The following is a 16,132-nucleotide window of genomic DNA, read 5'->3' as shown; positions in this document are numbered from 1 at the left end:
ATAGGTCTTAAGGAAGCACATGCGGTTCTAGCCATAAAAGCCTCTCCTAAATAGTTTCTAATAAACAATTGTTACTATAGTTATGCCTACGTATAATGGACATATTTAATCACCCCTCTTATCATGTTAGCTCCAAAAAAAAAAAAAAAAAAAAAAAAAAAAAAAACTGTTGGTTTTACTCGCTCGAAAATTAAAAATAAAAAGTTGTTTTGGTTTTGGGCTAAGGACTCAAAAGACGCAAAATACATTCAAAAAAAGAAATATTCATATGCCATATCATTAGACGTTTTCACACTTATCCAGTTATCCTCTTTACATTTGATGATCCTTCTTGAAAAGGTTGCTCTTTTAAAGTACAACAAAGAAAACAATAAATAAGAAAGCATCTTTACTTTTGTGTGAAGGAAGTTTTACCTATTTGCTTTTAAGTAACTTGAATTAGTTAAGTAACTTAAATAGGACATATGTCACAATTTTATTAGCTCTGATGTGCCATATTATCGGAATATATTATGTTAGTGGACAAAATTTGCCTGTATGGAGTAAATTGTTCATTTAACATATCTCAGAAACTTCTGAAATTATTTTGATATCACATGAAGTTAATTACAAATTAAGTAAAGCATAAAGATTGATTTTACATTTTTTTCCCTTTTTTTTTGCCAACGAGGAACATCCTTTAAAGTTTAGGTTTAGGACCTTAGGTTTAGTAGTTTAAGTTTTTTTTTTTTTTTTTTTTAATTGTAAAATTTATTATCATTATTATTATTATTATTATAAAAAAAGTTCGATTTTTATAAATAGGTCAACTGGGTCACCCGTGGGTTAAGCATGATGACCCGGAATTGACAAGTGCTCAACCTGGTAGTGACGTGAACCCAACCATACCAAAGTCTAACTTGTTAATTTCGTATCGGGTTCGATAGTTGTGTAAATAATTATCAAGTCTAAAATAGGGTTAATAAGGTTGAGATGGAGAAGAGATACCGCTCTCAATGTCTTCAATATAAAAATAGTGCTTCTATCATAAGCAAATGAGATAGAAATTACCCACGACCAATCTATCACAACCATGAAAACTCCACAAGGAGATCAATATAAACAACAACAAACCAAATCGTCAATCTTGTTCAAGAACAGAAAACTTGTGCTCATTTGCCGCTCTTATCACAATGTCAATCCCACATTTCAATCATCTTCTAGCAGAAGAAACGTTACCAAAAGTTCAAAAACCAGCAGGAAGTCCACCTTTTCTTGGGTCACTCACGGCCACAAGCTTTCCAGCGCCACCATTTTCGTTTGAAGAAGTCTTTACATCTTGAACTATAAACTGGCAAATAGTCCCGCCAGCGAGGCTTTCTAGGACATGACCCTTTTTCCGAAGGGCTGCCCTGATATCAGCAGGAACTTCAAAGTGGTCGCCACTCACAGTTGTCCAGTTCTCATAGTATACAACATTAGGTATCAGCTGGTTAAAAAAAATTGTATCAACATAAAACAAAAAAAAAAAAAAGCTCAAAAATGGTAAAATTAATGCATTTTGCTGCAGGATTAATATGGGAACAAGAACCCCGTAAACGAAATCAAAATAACAGCGTGCTCTCCAAAACAAACTTTTCTATAGGTATTGATGCAGTCTTATAGTATTATATGGAATATTTAAAACCTCAAGAATCTCATCTGGTTAGGTGACTCAAATGATAATCATGGTTTAGTATTTTTTTTCTAGATGCACCAAAATTCGGCTCCATTCTCATACTAGGAGAACCTAACTCACTGAAGGATTAGCCAATCCAATCAGATGTCTTTAGAGTTTAGACCTACGCGGCAACCTTTTCTTGATCTAAATGCCAGCATTAGCACTTACAATCCTCACCTCACAGCATGAGTATGCATCATGGAAGAACTTATTATTATGTGTGGATCATAGGGTATATTGAGAGACAGAGATTTAGGAAGATGGACTTAGATAAAGACCTGGTGATAGACTCTTGGTGCCATGACAGAAGAGAAGGGATCCATTCCCCTGGCAAAATGATTTAACAAAATCTCTGCAGTTCCAGCAATAATCATGCCTCCCCCACTAGCACCTACCACAGCTTTCAGTTGCTCATTCTGTAGAAGCATAGAAAAATATCACATGATTTATTGCACAGGAATATACTGCATAATCTATGCGACTCATTCTGAAGGATCCAATGAGAAATAGGAAAGTCCTGGGCAGTACTGACAATTAATTCAGTAATTTCAAAATGGTGCCAGTCCTCAATTCAGAGGAGAACAATCCTAGAGCATAACTCGGTGGAAACACTCCTAGAGCATACCTTTAAGACAATAGTAGGTGCCATGGATGATAATGGCCTTTTTCCAGGCTTGATAAAGTTTGATGGTGCTGGAGGTGGAAGACCTGCAGAAACATTCATTGGAATGGAGAAATCATCCATTTCATTGTTCAGGAGTATCCCCGTACTTGGTGACAGTATTCGAGAACCAAAATAAGAGTTCACTGTCGAAGTCATGGCAACAGCATTTCGCTCACGATCTATGATGGATATATGACTGGTGCCATGATCATTGATCTGATTCCATCTGTTAGGAAACAAGATTCAGTATAAATAATTTTATACTAGGGTTATAAATTGGAATACATGATGATGGGTCATCTACAAGCGCAAGAGACATGAAGAGGTACGGACAAGTCATGTATGGTTTTAGTTAAGCACCAAACATCTGCCCATAATATGCAAATTGCAGCCTTTGTTGTAGGTATTTTTATTCAAATTTCAACCACCCAAATGAATGAAAGTACTTTTTGAAAAACAAAGTATCAATTTGAATTTTGATGAAAAAAATATTCCTATCAAAGAAATATTGAGTGCCTGATTAGAATAAATTGCACGCACAGTAATATGATTTTATGCTTCACAAATCATTTTGGTACTCATCCTCTAGATTCACAACATTTTCATACTCATGCTTTCTCAGATGCACACAAACATTATTGTTGAAGACTTATGGAAACAAGATAGATCACAGATAGAATTAATTCAAATTCTGAGGAGCATCAGCTGCAAAAATGAAACAGAGAAAACTCAATATTTGACAAATCACCATTGCTTTTCCGGCTGAGATACTTCAGTTACTTCATTCAAGAACCAAAAATAGATTTAAATTTAAGACCTCAACTTTGTCACTAAGACAACCACAAGTACCTGAATGCCATGATGTGGCACTAACACGACACAACGTGGTAGGACTGTTGAATCAAATGTACGAATTTGAGACAATATAATGCTAAGTTTCCCAACAAATAAATAAAATATAACACACAGTTTGTATATACGTTATTTAGCCTAATGATCTTATAGACGAACTGCTTCACTACCAATTAAGCAACTTACCTTCCACCATAATGTCCAGCATCAAATGTCATATTGTTATATATGGTTTTCTTTAACTCTTTGGCAAAATTAGGAGAAAGCATATCAGATAGAACTTTGGAGACATCAACATAGTCAGGATCACCAAGATTCATCTTCACAGCAAATACATGTTTCAAAGCTTCGATTTCTCGATGGACTCCAAGGGAGCCAGAAATACCCGAAGGGATTGCATATTGAGCAAGAATGTTTAGCATCTGTTGTGATGAAATAAATAAAGCTAGGTCAATGACAGCTTTGTTTTTTCCTTTTGTTATTTGTTTTCCTAAAAAGATTAAAATAAGAAAAAGAACGTAACCAAAGCAGACCAGAGATGTACTTACAAGTATCACTGGAGGACCCCCTGAAGGAGGAGGCATGCCAAGTATTTTAAGCCCTAAAATGTTAGCAGAGATTGGTTCTTTCAATTTAACTCGATATCTTTGCAAGTCCTTCATTGTCAGTATCCCTCCAACCTTCTGAACATCACTAACCAAATTGAATCCAATTGAACCATTATAGAAGGCCACTGGGCCAAATTTTGAAATTGTTCTTAGTGTCTGTGCCAGTTTCTTGTTGTGGCAGATATCACCCAGCTGTAAGAGACTTCCGTTTGAAGTGAATATACCACGGAGTCCCTTCTCTTGTAAGATCCCTGACTTTGTTTTGACCATCTGCATGTGGAGATATGGAGATATCTTAAATCCCAAACGAGCAAGACGCTCAGCTGGCCTTACAAGCCTCTTCCAAGGAAGCCTTCCATGTTGTTTCCAAGCTTTGTGAAGGCCCGCAATTTCCCCTGGAACTGCTATGGAGAGGGCACGTTCTGTTTTCAAAGTAGCATTGGCAGCATACATATTCTGAAAATGAATAATTATGAAAGAGAATGATCTAAAGAATCTTTTACGCGAAACATGAAGTTCAGCAAGCAATATAATAGGCACCAATCCAACATTTGTCAATTTCAGTCGCAGCTTAAAATGATTAAGTTTCCAGATGTATCTTCACATTAGTGTATAAAGTATGTAGATCCGTATTAGTTGCAAAGAAAAACAGTATTTCATAAGAATTATTGGGTCATATCTCTGGACATGCATGTGCTAAACTCTGTTTCTGTTTTATTTTATTTTATTTTTTGCTCTTTTGTGGCAAGTAAGAGAAGTGCCAAACACAATGCAACCATGGAGGAAGTATAAAAGAAACAAGCCCCGAAAAGATTCTTCATTACCATACTGCGTTTAATAAGAACTGTTTGCACTCACATTCAAAACATATTCAAAGAAAAGATACAGTTAAAGTAATTTGAAATACCTCAGAAGCTTGCAAGGGGGCAGTTTCTCTCATATCAAAGGCTTGTGCCTTCCCACTGGCTAACCTGAGAAGCATAAAGGCTCCTCCACCAATGCCACTTGATGCTGGACTTACGACTCCCAAGCAAAGAGCAGCAGCCACTGACGCATCAACAGCATGACCTCCTTCACGAAGAACTTTCATCCCTATTCTGGAACATCGGCGATCATCAGTGGCAACAGCACCATGATGTGCTATAATTACCTCATGTCTATGTTTGGTGGGACCACTGACAGAATTAAGGCTTGAAGTCGGAGGCAACAATATAAAGAAGAGAAATGTAATGGTAGGACGTAAGAACAACCGAGCTGCAACCAATAGATACAACACTCTTGAGTTCCCAGGAAAAAAAATAAAGAAAACATGTTCTGTTCAACAACTTTTGATATAAATATAAAAATGTCAGTCAGAGGGAAATCATTTTTTTAAAGGAGACTGCTGCGTGGCCGGGTGGGTGGGGGGGGGATGATGAGTCAGTGAGTTACTAATAGCATGATAATGGATACAGAGATAGATAACAGTTGTTTTTCTTAGAAAATTTTACCATTCACATTTAACAAATTTTTAAATGGACTTCATAAATTTGATACTAATTAAAGATCAATGCTATAAATTTATTCTTCTCTATCGTTTACTTCTGTTTCTTAATGAAACCACAAGGCTATATACAAGTACTTTGTTTCCTTTTCAATTTTCATAAATCTTATGCTTGGTCTCTTTTAACCCTTTGTTCTTGTAATCTCGTACTGTCACTCCAAAATGAAACCAATCCAGACAAGATTTTTGATTCTAATAACATTGCTACTAATCTTATTACCATCTTAATCAACTAATTGTGTTTTATTGCTGAAATATGAGTACTTTGATAAATGTCACTTATCAGAATAGGTAATTGCATTCACCATAAATTTACTTGCATACTTGTTACATAGATAAGCTTGACACTTATATTTCACAAAATAATTATTACGTGTCTTTGCACTGATTCGTTTGGCATATATACTCTCTCTCGTCCTCCTTTTACCGATAGAGAAAAAGGAGAGAGAAATGAACTAATTTACTAAAATCAATAAAATAAGAGAAAATGGCCTGGAAGCAAGAGTAAACAAGCTCTAAAATAGGTTTCAGATCACCAAAACTTGACAGCTCCTTTATAGCCATGAAAAGAGTGAGTCATCAGTCCAGGGAAATATAAATCAAATGAAATTCCAGAAAATCTAAAAGATCTCCTAAAATTCTCTCAAATCTAGAATATCTTCTCCAAATTCAATGTCATTACATAGATAATTGGACACAGAAATGACTTCTGACCTAAATTGATCACTTTGATTGAATAGGTACTTATGTTATAGCAATGCTCTCTCTCTCTCCCCCCTCCTTTTTACCAAGGGAGAAAATGACTGCGATGTATCTAAATGATAAAAATAATATTAACAATATGGCACAGCAATATATGGACAATGAGCCACATCAGGAGGGTTCAAAGTATTAGTAGCTCAGCAATATTGGTGTAGATGCCCAAAAACAAGTACGCCTGGTTTTTAGATTTTCCAGCATAAGGTCCAAAAGCTCAAGCACATGGATGCCTCAGCAGACATAAACAGGTTATGTTAACCCAAAGTTTTCTCAGATTGCTTTTGTAGGGACCAAATGAAAGATAGGTGAAAGATATAACATTTTTAGTAAGATTATATTGCAGTGACCCTATTCTGGACTAACAAGGATAAATGACAGTTGTATGAGATACTGTAGTATTTCTATAATGATATAGTAGCTCCAAATGGGTTTTTATGGGTAGATAATGTAGCACCCCAAAAACTTAAGTGCCATATTGGCTGGATGGATTGTAAAGGGGTTGCATAGGTGCTAAGTCCCATATTAGTTCTTTACTAATTGAGATTGGGCTATATAAAAGTGACTTTATGGAGCTTCAATTATAATATAGACTAATCCTTTTTGGTTAATAGCATAAATGTGACTCACACTTTCCGTAGATTGCGACAAATGGTATCAGAACTAACCTAATAATACCATATAGCATTGGGGCATTACAACTTGACATGGGCCCTAACAAGGACGTCAGAGATTTGATTGACGGATATTATGGCACCCCAAGTAGTTAAGTCCCATATTAGGTGGATAGATTTAAGGTGTCAGATGGGTGTCAAAGTCCTACATTTGTTCCTTGCTAGGTGAAATTGAGCTAAATAAGCGACTCTAGGGGGGCTCCAATTGTAACATTGACCTAGTCTTTTTGGGGTAATAACATAGATATGGCTAGAACCTTTCCTGGGTTGTTAGGGAAGAGACATTTAGTGCTCTACTTACAGCATTTAGTATGAATTAGTGCAAACTAATTGGAAGAGTTGGTTCCTAAAGGTACACAATGGTCATTGAGGATAGATATGGTCACTGAGGATGAAGTTTAAGCTATTTGATTGGAAGTTCTGATAAGGATATATAGAGGCGCCCTTCTCCTTGCAGAACTGACAAAGGCGAGTATTCCAAGGTTCCTACAGTCCTCAAGATTTTAAAGTGAGCAACGAATCTTAAATCAACTACCCCAAACTCCCAGCCTTCAAACCATGCATTGCAAAGTTTCCCCACACCAAAGTGGTCTAGAATCTACAACAATTAATGCATGCTTGGCAAAATAAGGGTTGCTTGAATTGCAAGTATACTTTAGCATTGTGCACCGCTTCATATGCTGCAAAGCAAAACATTCTTTATTGTTCAAAAGATCCAGAAGACATTTCACAATTATAGATCTAAACCAGCCACTAATATGTCAACAATAATATTGTTCTAGTCAGATGCAACAGCGAACAAAAGATTTCCATCAAAGGGAGTTAGACAGCTTACATGTAGATGCCATCAAGTACAACAAAATATCTTAGATTATCTCTGCCAGAAGATCTGCTTTTACAGAGTCAAGAAGAAGCTTGTTACTGGCTCTCTTTGTAGCATTGGTGGTTTGGTGCTGGAGTGCTCTCAAGGTCAAACGGAACCAGTAGACGAAGCTTGTTTTCTGCTCCTGCACAACGGGATTGGTGTGTATAATGGAGTTAGGTCAATGCCATACATAAATATTTTTCTTAGCAAACTCTCCCCCAATAGACTGAGTTCTATATTATTTATCACAGCTAGCACATTGAATAGGTAACATAAACCAAGTTATTAGTCTACAATTAAATTGACTTTCTCATATTAGGATTTAAAGATGTGCAAGTCCCAATCATAAAAGCGTTAATTAGCACATAAGACCATGTTAGTCTGGTGCATAAAACTGAATAAACTTCCATGATAACTATTAGTGTCAGTGTGTCACCAACAATACCTCCAAATAGTTCCATATCTGTTACCACATCCTAGTTCTGCTGTGCATCCTTTCCACAAACAGAAATCTTAGCCATGGGGATTTTAAATCTGTGGATTAGCATACACTGTTGTGCAACTAAGGAGCACCAAGCTTAATAAGCATCCATCGTCACAATGAGATACATAGTTATTGTTTCCACCATAACCATATCCAGATTCCGCCCTTGTAATTCTTATGGTCTCTGAAGAGTAAAATCTTAAATCAATGGAGTTCAAATCTATGTATAATTAGCACATAACACCAAGCAAGGAAGGTGGATTGTAAATCTTATGGTCTCCGAAGAGTAAAATCTTAAATCAATGGACTTCAAATCTATGTAAGCAAGGAAGGTGGATGACGCTCAGCAATGGGCAAAATCATTATGATCAAAAGCCACCACTCCTAGCCCAGTTCTACCACCAAACTCCCACTTCAAGCAACACCAGGATCGGGATGTGGCCCCACCTGAATAGTTAGTTTTTTTTTTTTGGTTAAATAGGATTGTAAACTCTTTAAACTAAACAAAAGTGTCTCCCATCTTGGCAGAGCATCCAGGCTCCAGCAGTAAAAATCAAATCTCCATCCTACATTAAGGACTTGAATTCAAAATCTGATTAGTGTAGAACATATACTGTCTAAGCCTGAAAACCAGGTAGGGCTCAGACGATCAAGGCACCAATAGGAAACTCGCATTGTGATGAAAGCAGAATTCGGACGACATGCAGCATTTTTCCCTCATGTGAGAGGCAAGACTGCATTTTCTAATTTCCTGGCAGGCAACCTTTCACATGCAAGCTTCCTACCTATATTTCTTTATAAGTGTCACTGCATATTACGTATTTTAAAATAGGTGTACCACTAGTTTGATAACCTCAGATTTATGACAAGTCACATACGCAGCCAATGAGTCTTGAACTCAGGACCTCACCCTTCACATTGTTCTTATGGGAGGAGGATGTCCCATTTGAGATAAAGCTCATCGGCAAATATGACTAAACTTTATCACTGACGTCATCAGATTTAGGACATTAAAACCATACTCTGTAAATTTGAGATTATGAATTCTAAGCAGCATAATGTTAAAATATAAATTAAATGATTAAATTAACCATTTCTTATCATGTCTGAGGATATTGCAATTCAAATCCAAACATAACCCATAAACCTTTGCCATTAAAGTTTCTTATTCAATGAAACTTACAACTTAAACTGAACTATACCCAAATTTTCAAATTCTTTTACCTGCCATTTCTCTACACACCAATGTTAATGCTCATTCAATTTCTCCAAGCAATCCTAAAAAAAATCCATACTAAACGAAAACCCATTATTAAAAAAAAAAAATTCTAAAATCACTACTTACATGACATGAGCCTCCTTTGGATAAATCAGCTCACACCGTCTGTGTTCTCCTTCTTCTTCTTCTTTTTCAGCGTCATAGACTCATATCGAAAGCAGCACGCCAATGCACAAGTGGCGTCCACCCATTTGGCGATAACAGTATGATTGGAAAGGGAAGTGATAAAGATATTAACAAATGGTTTCATTTCGTTCTTTGTCAAAATGATTATTTCAGAGTTTCCGGACACTAAACTCTGTCGCTTTCTTAAGACTCAGTCTTAATTTGGTTCGAATTTCGGGTTCCGAACCAAGTTACGGGTTCGGAGTGAAGATTTGGAGATCGTTGGATTGCAATTGACCAGCACTAGCACTCACGTCTAGCAGACAGCGACAGGGCCGTGCATAGTAGCTATCGTCGATCTTTCCGCATGCCGCCTGCAGCGGTAGAAGAATATTACAAGAATCAGTTTTTATACTTATGGGTGATTTTTTAAATTATTATTATTATTGTTTAGACGTCCACACAACCACCCAAAGAGAGGAAAAGGAGAAAGGATGATTTGAATTAGTGACTTCTACTTTATAAGAAGTGATTCATGGCTGATTAAAGCTTGAGCTACCCCTTAAGGATAAAACTATTATTAGATTTATGATTAATTTTTACTGGATTTTGATCTTATGGTGATTTCAAAAGCTACGTATAGGTTTAGAAAATTAAATGTGGAAATGTGAGAGTATGTATATCATTTCTCGGATCAAAATGTAAAAATCGACACAAATTTCTTATCAATTCGGTTCAACCTGGCTGCAGGACATTTGTAACACTTATAATTAAAAGTTTAATTTTAATTACATTAAGAAAATAAAACAATTAAAAATTATGGTTAAATACCTTATTAGTACCTGAATTTTTACGTTTTTATTTTTTTCTTACTTAGGTTTCTATTTGTATCACAGATGGTACATATGTTATGTTATCGATAAATACCGGTTTGGTACCTCCGTCACCATTCTGTAAAAAAAAAAAATTGACGGTTTGGCCACCCCATTCTGACCCTAGGGTAACCAAGCCACCCCTAGGCCGAAATGGGGTGGTTGAACCATTAGTTTTTTTATTTTTTATTTTTTTTATGAATTGTTGACGGATGTGCTAAATTGGTATTTATCGATAACATATGTATAATTTGTGATACAAATAGAAACATAGGTAAGTAAAAAAAAATAAAAATGTGAAAATCCAAGTACCAAAAAAGTAATTAGTCCTAAAAATTAATAGGATGAAAGAACAAGCAGTAAAAAAATCAATTTTTAAGCCTTTAGTTTGAGTGGAGAAATTATGTGTTAGAGCTTTGATAAATTATTATGTGTTGAATTATAATTCAAACAAGATTGTTGTTAAAGTTTCTAAGAAAAGAAATTAAATAGCATTTTCTGTTGCAAAATTAGAAGGTAACAGATGTAGTGTCGCGTGGGCTTTATTTATGCGTTATCCTTTGTATTTGCTTACTCATGGCTAGCGGTTGAAAATCCACCCGTAACCCATATGGAAAAGCGAATAGTGGACACGAGGCGGTTTTTAATTACCCACCTAACTCTCATAATCGGAACTTTTTAATAGTCACACTTTTTATAAAAAAAAAAACATTTGAAGTGTGACTATTTTGATTCTTTTTTATAGAATGATTAGTCACACTTCAATTTTTTTTTTTTTTTTATAACGGCGTAAGTTTTTCGAAAATGTGAAATGTATCATTCCGTTGGTTTTCCATCTAAAATTATGCCATCCATTGGTGCCATGTCAATATTTTTTTCACACCACTTTAAAATAATAATTATTAAATTTCATTAAAAATACAAACTTTAAAAACAAAAACATTTTTTTTTTAATTTTTTCCAAATCCAACGGTTGCAAATTAGAGAACCCAAATTTAACCAAAATCTATCAATCATATCTCTCCATTCTCTCGACTCTCCTCTCAAGTCTCCACCATCCTCCTCGCCTCTTATATCTGTTGCCGCTCCTACCACTCCCCCAGTGCCCCCAACAGCAACCACCACCAGCACCGCAGCAACCACACACCTCGACGCCTGGCTGAAGCTGAACGGCTCGTGCCCGGTTTCCAGGAACTTGCCGCTGCCAACCCCGCTGTCCACGCCGCTCTCGGAGGTCGTTTCACTCTCGCAGTACGCTGCGGATCGGAGGCGGAGGAGGTGATAAGATTTGTGGGTTTTTCTTTTCTTTTTGGGTTGTTTTTTTCTCCGTTTCTTCTTGGGTGGTGGGTGGTTTGGGGTTCTGCAGTTTGATGTGTTTGTTTGGTTGCCCAGAAAAATGTGTAAATATTTTTGGATGTGTTTGTTTGGCTGATCCTTTCTCCCCATAATTATCTGCTGTTGGTTTTGATATCCAATCTGTTTAGAACTTATATAACCTTATTTAATTTTAATTTGTAAGATCGAGCTCGAGCTCGAGCTCGAACAGGGTTCAGACCCTATCGAGCTGAGCTCGAGCGGCGAAGCCAGGCTCGACTCGAGCTCGAGCCTGACTCAAAAATAAACGAGCCGAGCCTGGACAGCCCAAGCTCGGCTCATTTACAGCCCGCCCAAGGCTGAAATATTTAAGGGTTTTCTCTTCTCCCTTTCCAATCGACCGACTCTTTCACTTTCCCTTTGATTTTCTTTCTTTCTTTTGTGTTGATGGACTCTCTCTCTTTCGTTGCAGAAGCAGAGAAGAAAACCAAATCAGGTAAATTTCTTCCCTCTTCTATTTCTCTCTGTTTCGGTAATGCGCTTATTTTCTCTCCAATTTTGCATTTTCCCCATATTTTGCTTCAAATCCTGAGTAATTTGAAAAATTAATTTTCTGATTGATATGCCCAGAGGGTGATTGTGTGTTACTGTGAGTATCCATTTGTAGATTGAGCAAATTTTTGTGAATTGTAGATTAGGGTTTACTAATCCAATCCTGTTTAGAATTTGGAGGTTCAGACTTGTGCGAATATTTGATGCATTGTTCCTCAGTAGAATTTTAGAAAAATGTGTTAAAGAATTGCAATTTCCAAGGCCAGCAGATAATAGACGGTGTACACCGTAGATATTGGTATCAATGGCTGTGTGGCTCAGTTCTATAGAGATAAAAGAAAAAAAAAAAAAATGAAAGACTAATAAAATGAAGGATAGAGGGCGATGTGGATGTCACCCCACCTCCTATGGGTGGCTTGCGGCCAACGCTAGCCCTAGCGGTGGTAGACTGGTAATCCCATCGCCCGTCACCCCTTCATTTTGTTTTTGTTTTTAAAATTTTGATTTTTTTATTAAAATATTATTGTCATAATGTGATACGACAAAAATGTTGACGTGACAGTAATGGAAGACACAATTTTGGACAGAAAATCAATATTTCCATAAAACTGAAAAAAAAAAAAAAAAAAAAAAAAAACACATTTTAGGTGTCATTTTTTTATGTCAAAATTTTCCATATTTTATATGTAGTTTTCAAACTTTTTTTCCGCCCAAAGTAAAATTTGCTTTCTTCACCAATTTCAAATATTGTCTTGGTTCCAAAGGAAACAGAGTAAGCAAGAACTTCCCTTTGCGGACCCTCCGACCAAGCCTTGGCGACTGGTAACATCCGAGCCCCTCTTATATATTTTTTTGAAATTTCTCAATTGCACTTATGGATTACATCCTATAACTTTGGCGCTTAAAATTAGGGTTTCGAATGACAGCTGGCTTTGCAGTAAATTAACATGGCAAGACGAAGAGCCAAGAAAACTGTCAAGAAATTACCGTCGTCTCCTGTGAATGATGTAAACGGTGCAACGGAGGCCCAAATTGATAAGGAACAAGCTGCTTTTACAGATCAAGAAGGTTTTTATTTTTTTTTATTTTTTTCTTTAAGTAATACATGGAAGAAATGGTAGAATTGTTTCTCAATTTGATATCTTTGTTTCTCAATTTGATTTTGTTTTTTTTTTAAACAGTTGAGCGACAAAGTGCTGCGATTAGGGCTATTCGTGATGTGGAAATTGAACATTTGCTGACCGAAGTGCGTTTGCTTCGCTCTTATTTCAGTGAGGAACAACTGCAAACTTCAGCTCAAAAATTTTTCAAAGAAAACCTTCCGAATCTTTTAGTTGTTCGAAATGAAGGAAACAGACAATTTGAAATGCAATGGAACAATGAAGACGGTAATTTGCCCATGAACCAAGGTGATGGAAGCGACATTCACACGTCTCTTCTGCGCCGCTTGTCCATGGCTTATCCAGACTGCTCTGCTGCTATTGCATCTTTGGGTGGCTTTCAGTTTTCGAGCAAAGCAGGTATTTGTGAATTTCAATCTTTTGATGAATTATGCTTAAACTTGTATTCTTTGATTGATTGTATCTCACAAGGGTGCTTGATTGGTGGCAGTGAAGACAAGCCTTGTAAGTGCTGCTAATCTACAAATAAGTGACTTTGTATGTTCTCTTGCTATCTATCTATATTTGATGCGAACAAATTTAAGGGTTTTAGGATGCGTATATTACTAATTACCAAAACAAAGGATGGTTTCTTTTGAGTTTGTTTAAATGCAATTGAAATTGTCTTTATTTTGCACTTCATGCGATAAACTTATTAAGTCTTTGTTTGGCCTTGCAATTTCGCAAGCTAAAAGTGTGTTTCTAAACAAAATCGTAGAAAGTGTCTCACCTGGGAGTTAATTTTTAAAAAAGAGTGGTTTGAAAACCTAAAAAAATTTACATTTTCAAAATGCAGGTAATATGGTGCATTTTTAGAAAAACATGATTTTAAAGGCTAAATCGAAATTTTCCCAAAAGCTTAACTGTATTTCAAAAATTGTTCAAATCACACATTTTGAGATTGTCATTTTTTAAATCTCATGTTTTTAAAGCGCAAAACCAAATTGACCCTAAAGCACAATCCCTGGACTTTTTGATATTCACAAAAAAATGCCATGTTTCCTTTCCTTTTATCTTACTGAAATATCTGTTTTGTAGGTTTTGGAGGAGCCATCTGATACTCAGTTGCTTGGGATGCAAGATGGTCTACAAACTCCTGGGGTTTGTCTCTTCTTGGTCACTTGGGTTTATATTGCTTTGCATAAAGTTTCACTCTTACTAAAACGTAACTTGTGTAATACCTTGGAACCAAACTCTTGTCTCATTTGTCGAAATAAGTAGAAGGGCCAAGTAGTTTACTAAAGGGCACTAGTTAGTTCGAATTCTTAAAATGCTATAGTCCAACTCTAGGACCTTGAAGAAGCTTTTCAGCTGATGCAACACAAAGTGCCTGCCAACAATTACCATTGCACCACAGATACCCCAATGAAAGTACATAAAAAAACCTTTATGGTTGTGTCTGTTGTCACTAGTTGGTGTCGGTGCTTGAGATTTTATCCCAATGTCTATGATTTATAAATAATAAAAGTAGTTTATTTGTAAAAGGAGAAATATATAAGGATAGGTAGCTAGTGACTGTAATTGAGTGAGAAAAATAAAGCTTGCTAAAGGGCTGAGATTGCTTCTAGAGTATTTGTCAGCTAGGTTTCAAATTTTTTTTTTGGTGGATGGCTATCAAATTAGCTTGAGATGCTAAGTTACATATGATCATTTTTGCAGGTGAGTAGCCAAAGGCTGTCTGTTGGGATGACACCGAAAACACTGAGGTTGCCTAAGCCTGGTGAGATGCTTTTATCTGTCCATGGCTCACCCCTTGGTGTCTACAAGGAAGATAACATGGAAGCCATAAATGGTATGAAGAGTCTATATCTGCTCTTATTCATTATCTCATCACTACATCGAGTGGACATGCTTGCTATATCATCAAGAAATTTGATATGATCTAAGAAATACCAAATTCACCTAGTTTTTTTTTCTTTGTTTTTACCTCACTGATGCTGTGGCAAATGTGTTTCCCTTATCAATGTGAATTGAGTAGGCTGATTTAATGTACCGGAGGGGACACCGCGTCCTTAAATCCGGGATTATTGGGTTCGATAATGCTATTTAGGTGGTGCTTGTTGCTTTTTAATTGAAAAAGTGTTCTGATTTGGCATAAATGTTATAGTAGAGTTTTAGGTGTTTTATACTGAAATTGTTTGTTAATGCTAAAAATAAGGCAAAAAGCAAGCTCTCCAAAAGAGCATTATCAACCAAACCCGTTATGTCTTAGTTTTGTTCTAACGTGTGAATTGATGTGCAGAGTCAGAAGAGGGCTGACCAGCTTCAATTCATTTGGTCCATTCATTGTTCAAGAATATTCAAAAACTTACGAACCCAAGACCTCTTGAATGTACTCCTGTCATTGTACCAATGACTGTTCCAATAGCTGAAATTGTTCTTTTATTTCAATGCATGCACAGCTACCTTTGTATTGAGGTTTTGAGTAAATAGTAGTCTTGTATTTCTTGTTTGTGTAGCTTCATGCGATTCTTCTTGGTACTACCTACGGCGTCATTATGAGAGTTGTGTATTTGTGGATGTCACAAGGCCATGGAGAGAGTTATTGTTGAATTGGTTTTGTAGCATTACGTTTAGGCTATGTATTTTTTGTCTTCGGATGTTATTTGGGTAGAAACTCATTGGAAAGCTTTTAACTTCATTCGATGTTCTCTGTGATGTGCCCTGGACATCTTCACGGCATTAGACATGGTTCTGTGATAGAG

At 36.3% G+C, this 16,132-nt stretch overlaps 2 protein-coding genes across 3 annotated transcripts; one reads left to right on the top strand and one right to left on the bottom strand.

Annotated features, from left to right (window-relative positions):
• Positions 1 to 967: 967 nt before the first annotated feature.
• LOC132171829 (glutathione hydrolase 1-like) lies at positions 968 to 9,709 on the bottom strand. Its single transcript, XM_059583231.2, has 8 exons — positions 9,491 to 9,709; positions 7,632 to 7,803; positions 4,731 to 5,077; positions 3,764 to 4,279; positions 3,402 to 3,637; positions 2,325 to 2,589; positions 1,978 to 2,115; positions 968 to 1,468 (listed from the first exon to the last, which is right to left on the bottom strand). Exons 2-8 carry the CDS (start codon positions 7,642 to 7,644, stop codon positions 1,226 to 1,228), a joined length of 1,758 nt encoding a protein of 585 aa, XP_059439214.2. The 5' UTR covers positions 7,645 to 7,803; positions 9,491 to 9,709; the 3' UTR covers positions 968 to 1,225.
• Positions 9,710 to 11,423: 1,714 nt separating this feature from the next.
• LOC132171499 (translation initiation factor) lies at positions 11,424 to 15,879 on the top strand. 2 transcript variants are annotated; one of them, XM_059582824.2, is made up of 9 exons: positions 11,424 to 11,679; positions 12,188 to 12,211; positions 13,032 to 13,089; positions 13,194 to 13,335; positions 13,449 to 13,787; positions 13,879 to 13,925; positions 14,466 to 14,528; positions 15,087 to 15,219; positions 15,670 to 15,879. In XM_059582824.2, the coding sequence occupies exons 4-9, from the start codon at positions 13,215 to 13,217 to the stop codon at positions 15,684 to 15,686; spliced, it is 720 nt and encodes a 239-aa protein (XP_059438807.2). In that variant the 5' UTR covers positions 11,424 to 11,679; positions 12,188 to 12,211; positions 13,032 to 13,089; positions 13,194 to 13,214; the 3' UTR covers positions 15,687 to 15,879. The 2 variants fall into 2 exon arrangements, with proteins under 2 accessions (XP_059438807.2, XP_059438806.2); XM_059582823.2 differs by having other exon boundaries at positions 13,179 to 13,335.
• Positions 15,880 to 16,132: the final 253 nt, after the last annotated feature.

This window comes from Corylus avellana, chromosome 1 (assembly GCF_965113065.1).
Source record: "Corylus avellana chromosome 1, dhCorAvel1.hap1.2, whole genome shotgun sequence".
Lineage (NCBI taxonomy): Eukaryota > Viridiplantae > Streptophyta > Magnoliopsida > Fagales > Betulaceae > Corylus > Corylus avellana.
This window is presented reverse-complemented; position numbering and strand designations above follow the sequence as displayed.

Coding starts and splice junctions, on each gene's coding strand:
- LOC132171499 (XM_059582824.2), top strand. CDS start 13,215: ATGGCAAGACGAAGAGCCAAGAAAACTGTCAAGAAATTACCGTCGTCT. Junction 13,788..13,878: donor TCAGTTTTCGAGCAAAGCAG/GTATTTGTGAAT, acceptor GATTGGTGGCAG/TGAAGACAAGCCTTGTAAGT. Junction 13,926..14,465: donor ATCTACAAATAAGTGACTTT/GTATGTTCTCTT, acceptor TCTGTTTTGTAG/GTTTTGGAGGAGCCATCTGA.
- LOC132171829 (XM_059583231.2), bottom strand. Junction 4,280..4,730: donor CCCCCTTGCAAGCTTCTGAG/GTATTTCAAATT, acceptor ATTCATTTTCAG/AATATGTATGCTGCCAATGC. Junction 2,590..3,401: donor GCTGGACATTATGGTGGAAG/GTAAGTTGCTTA, acceptor GTTTCCTAACAG/ATGGAATCAGATCAATGATC.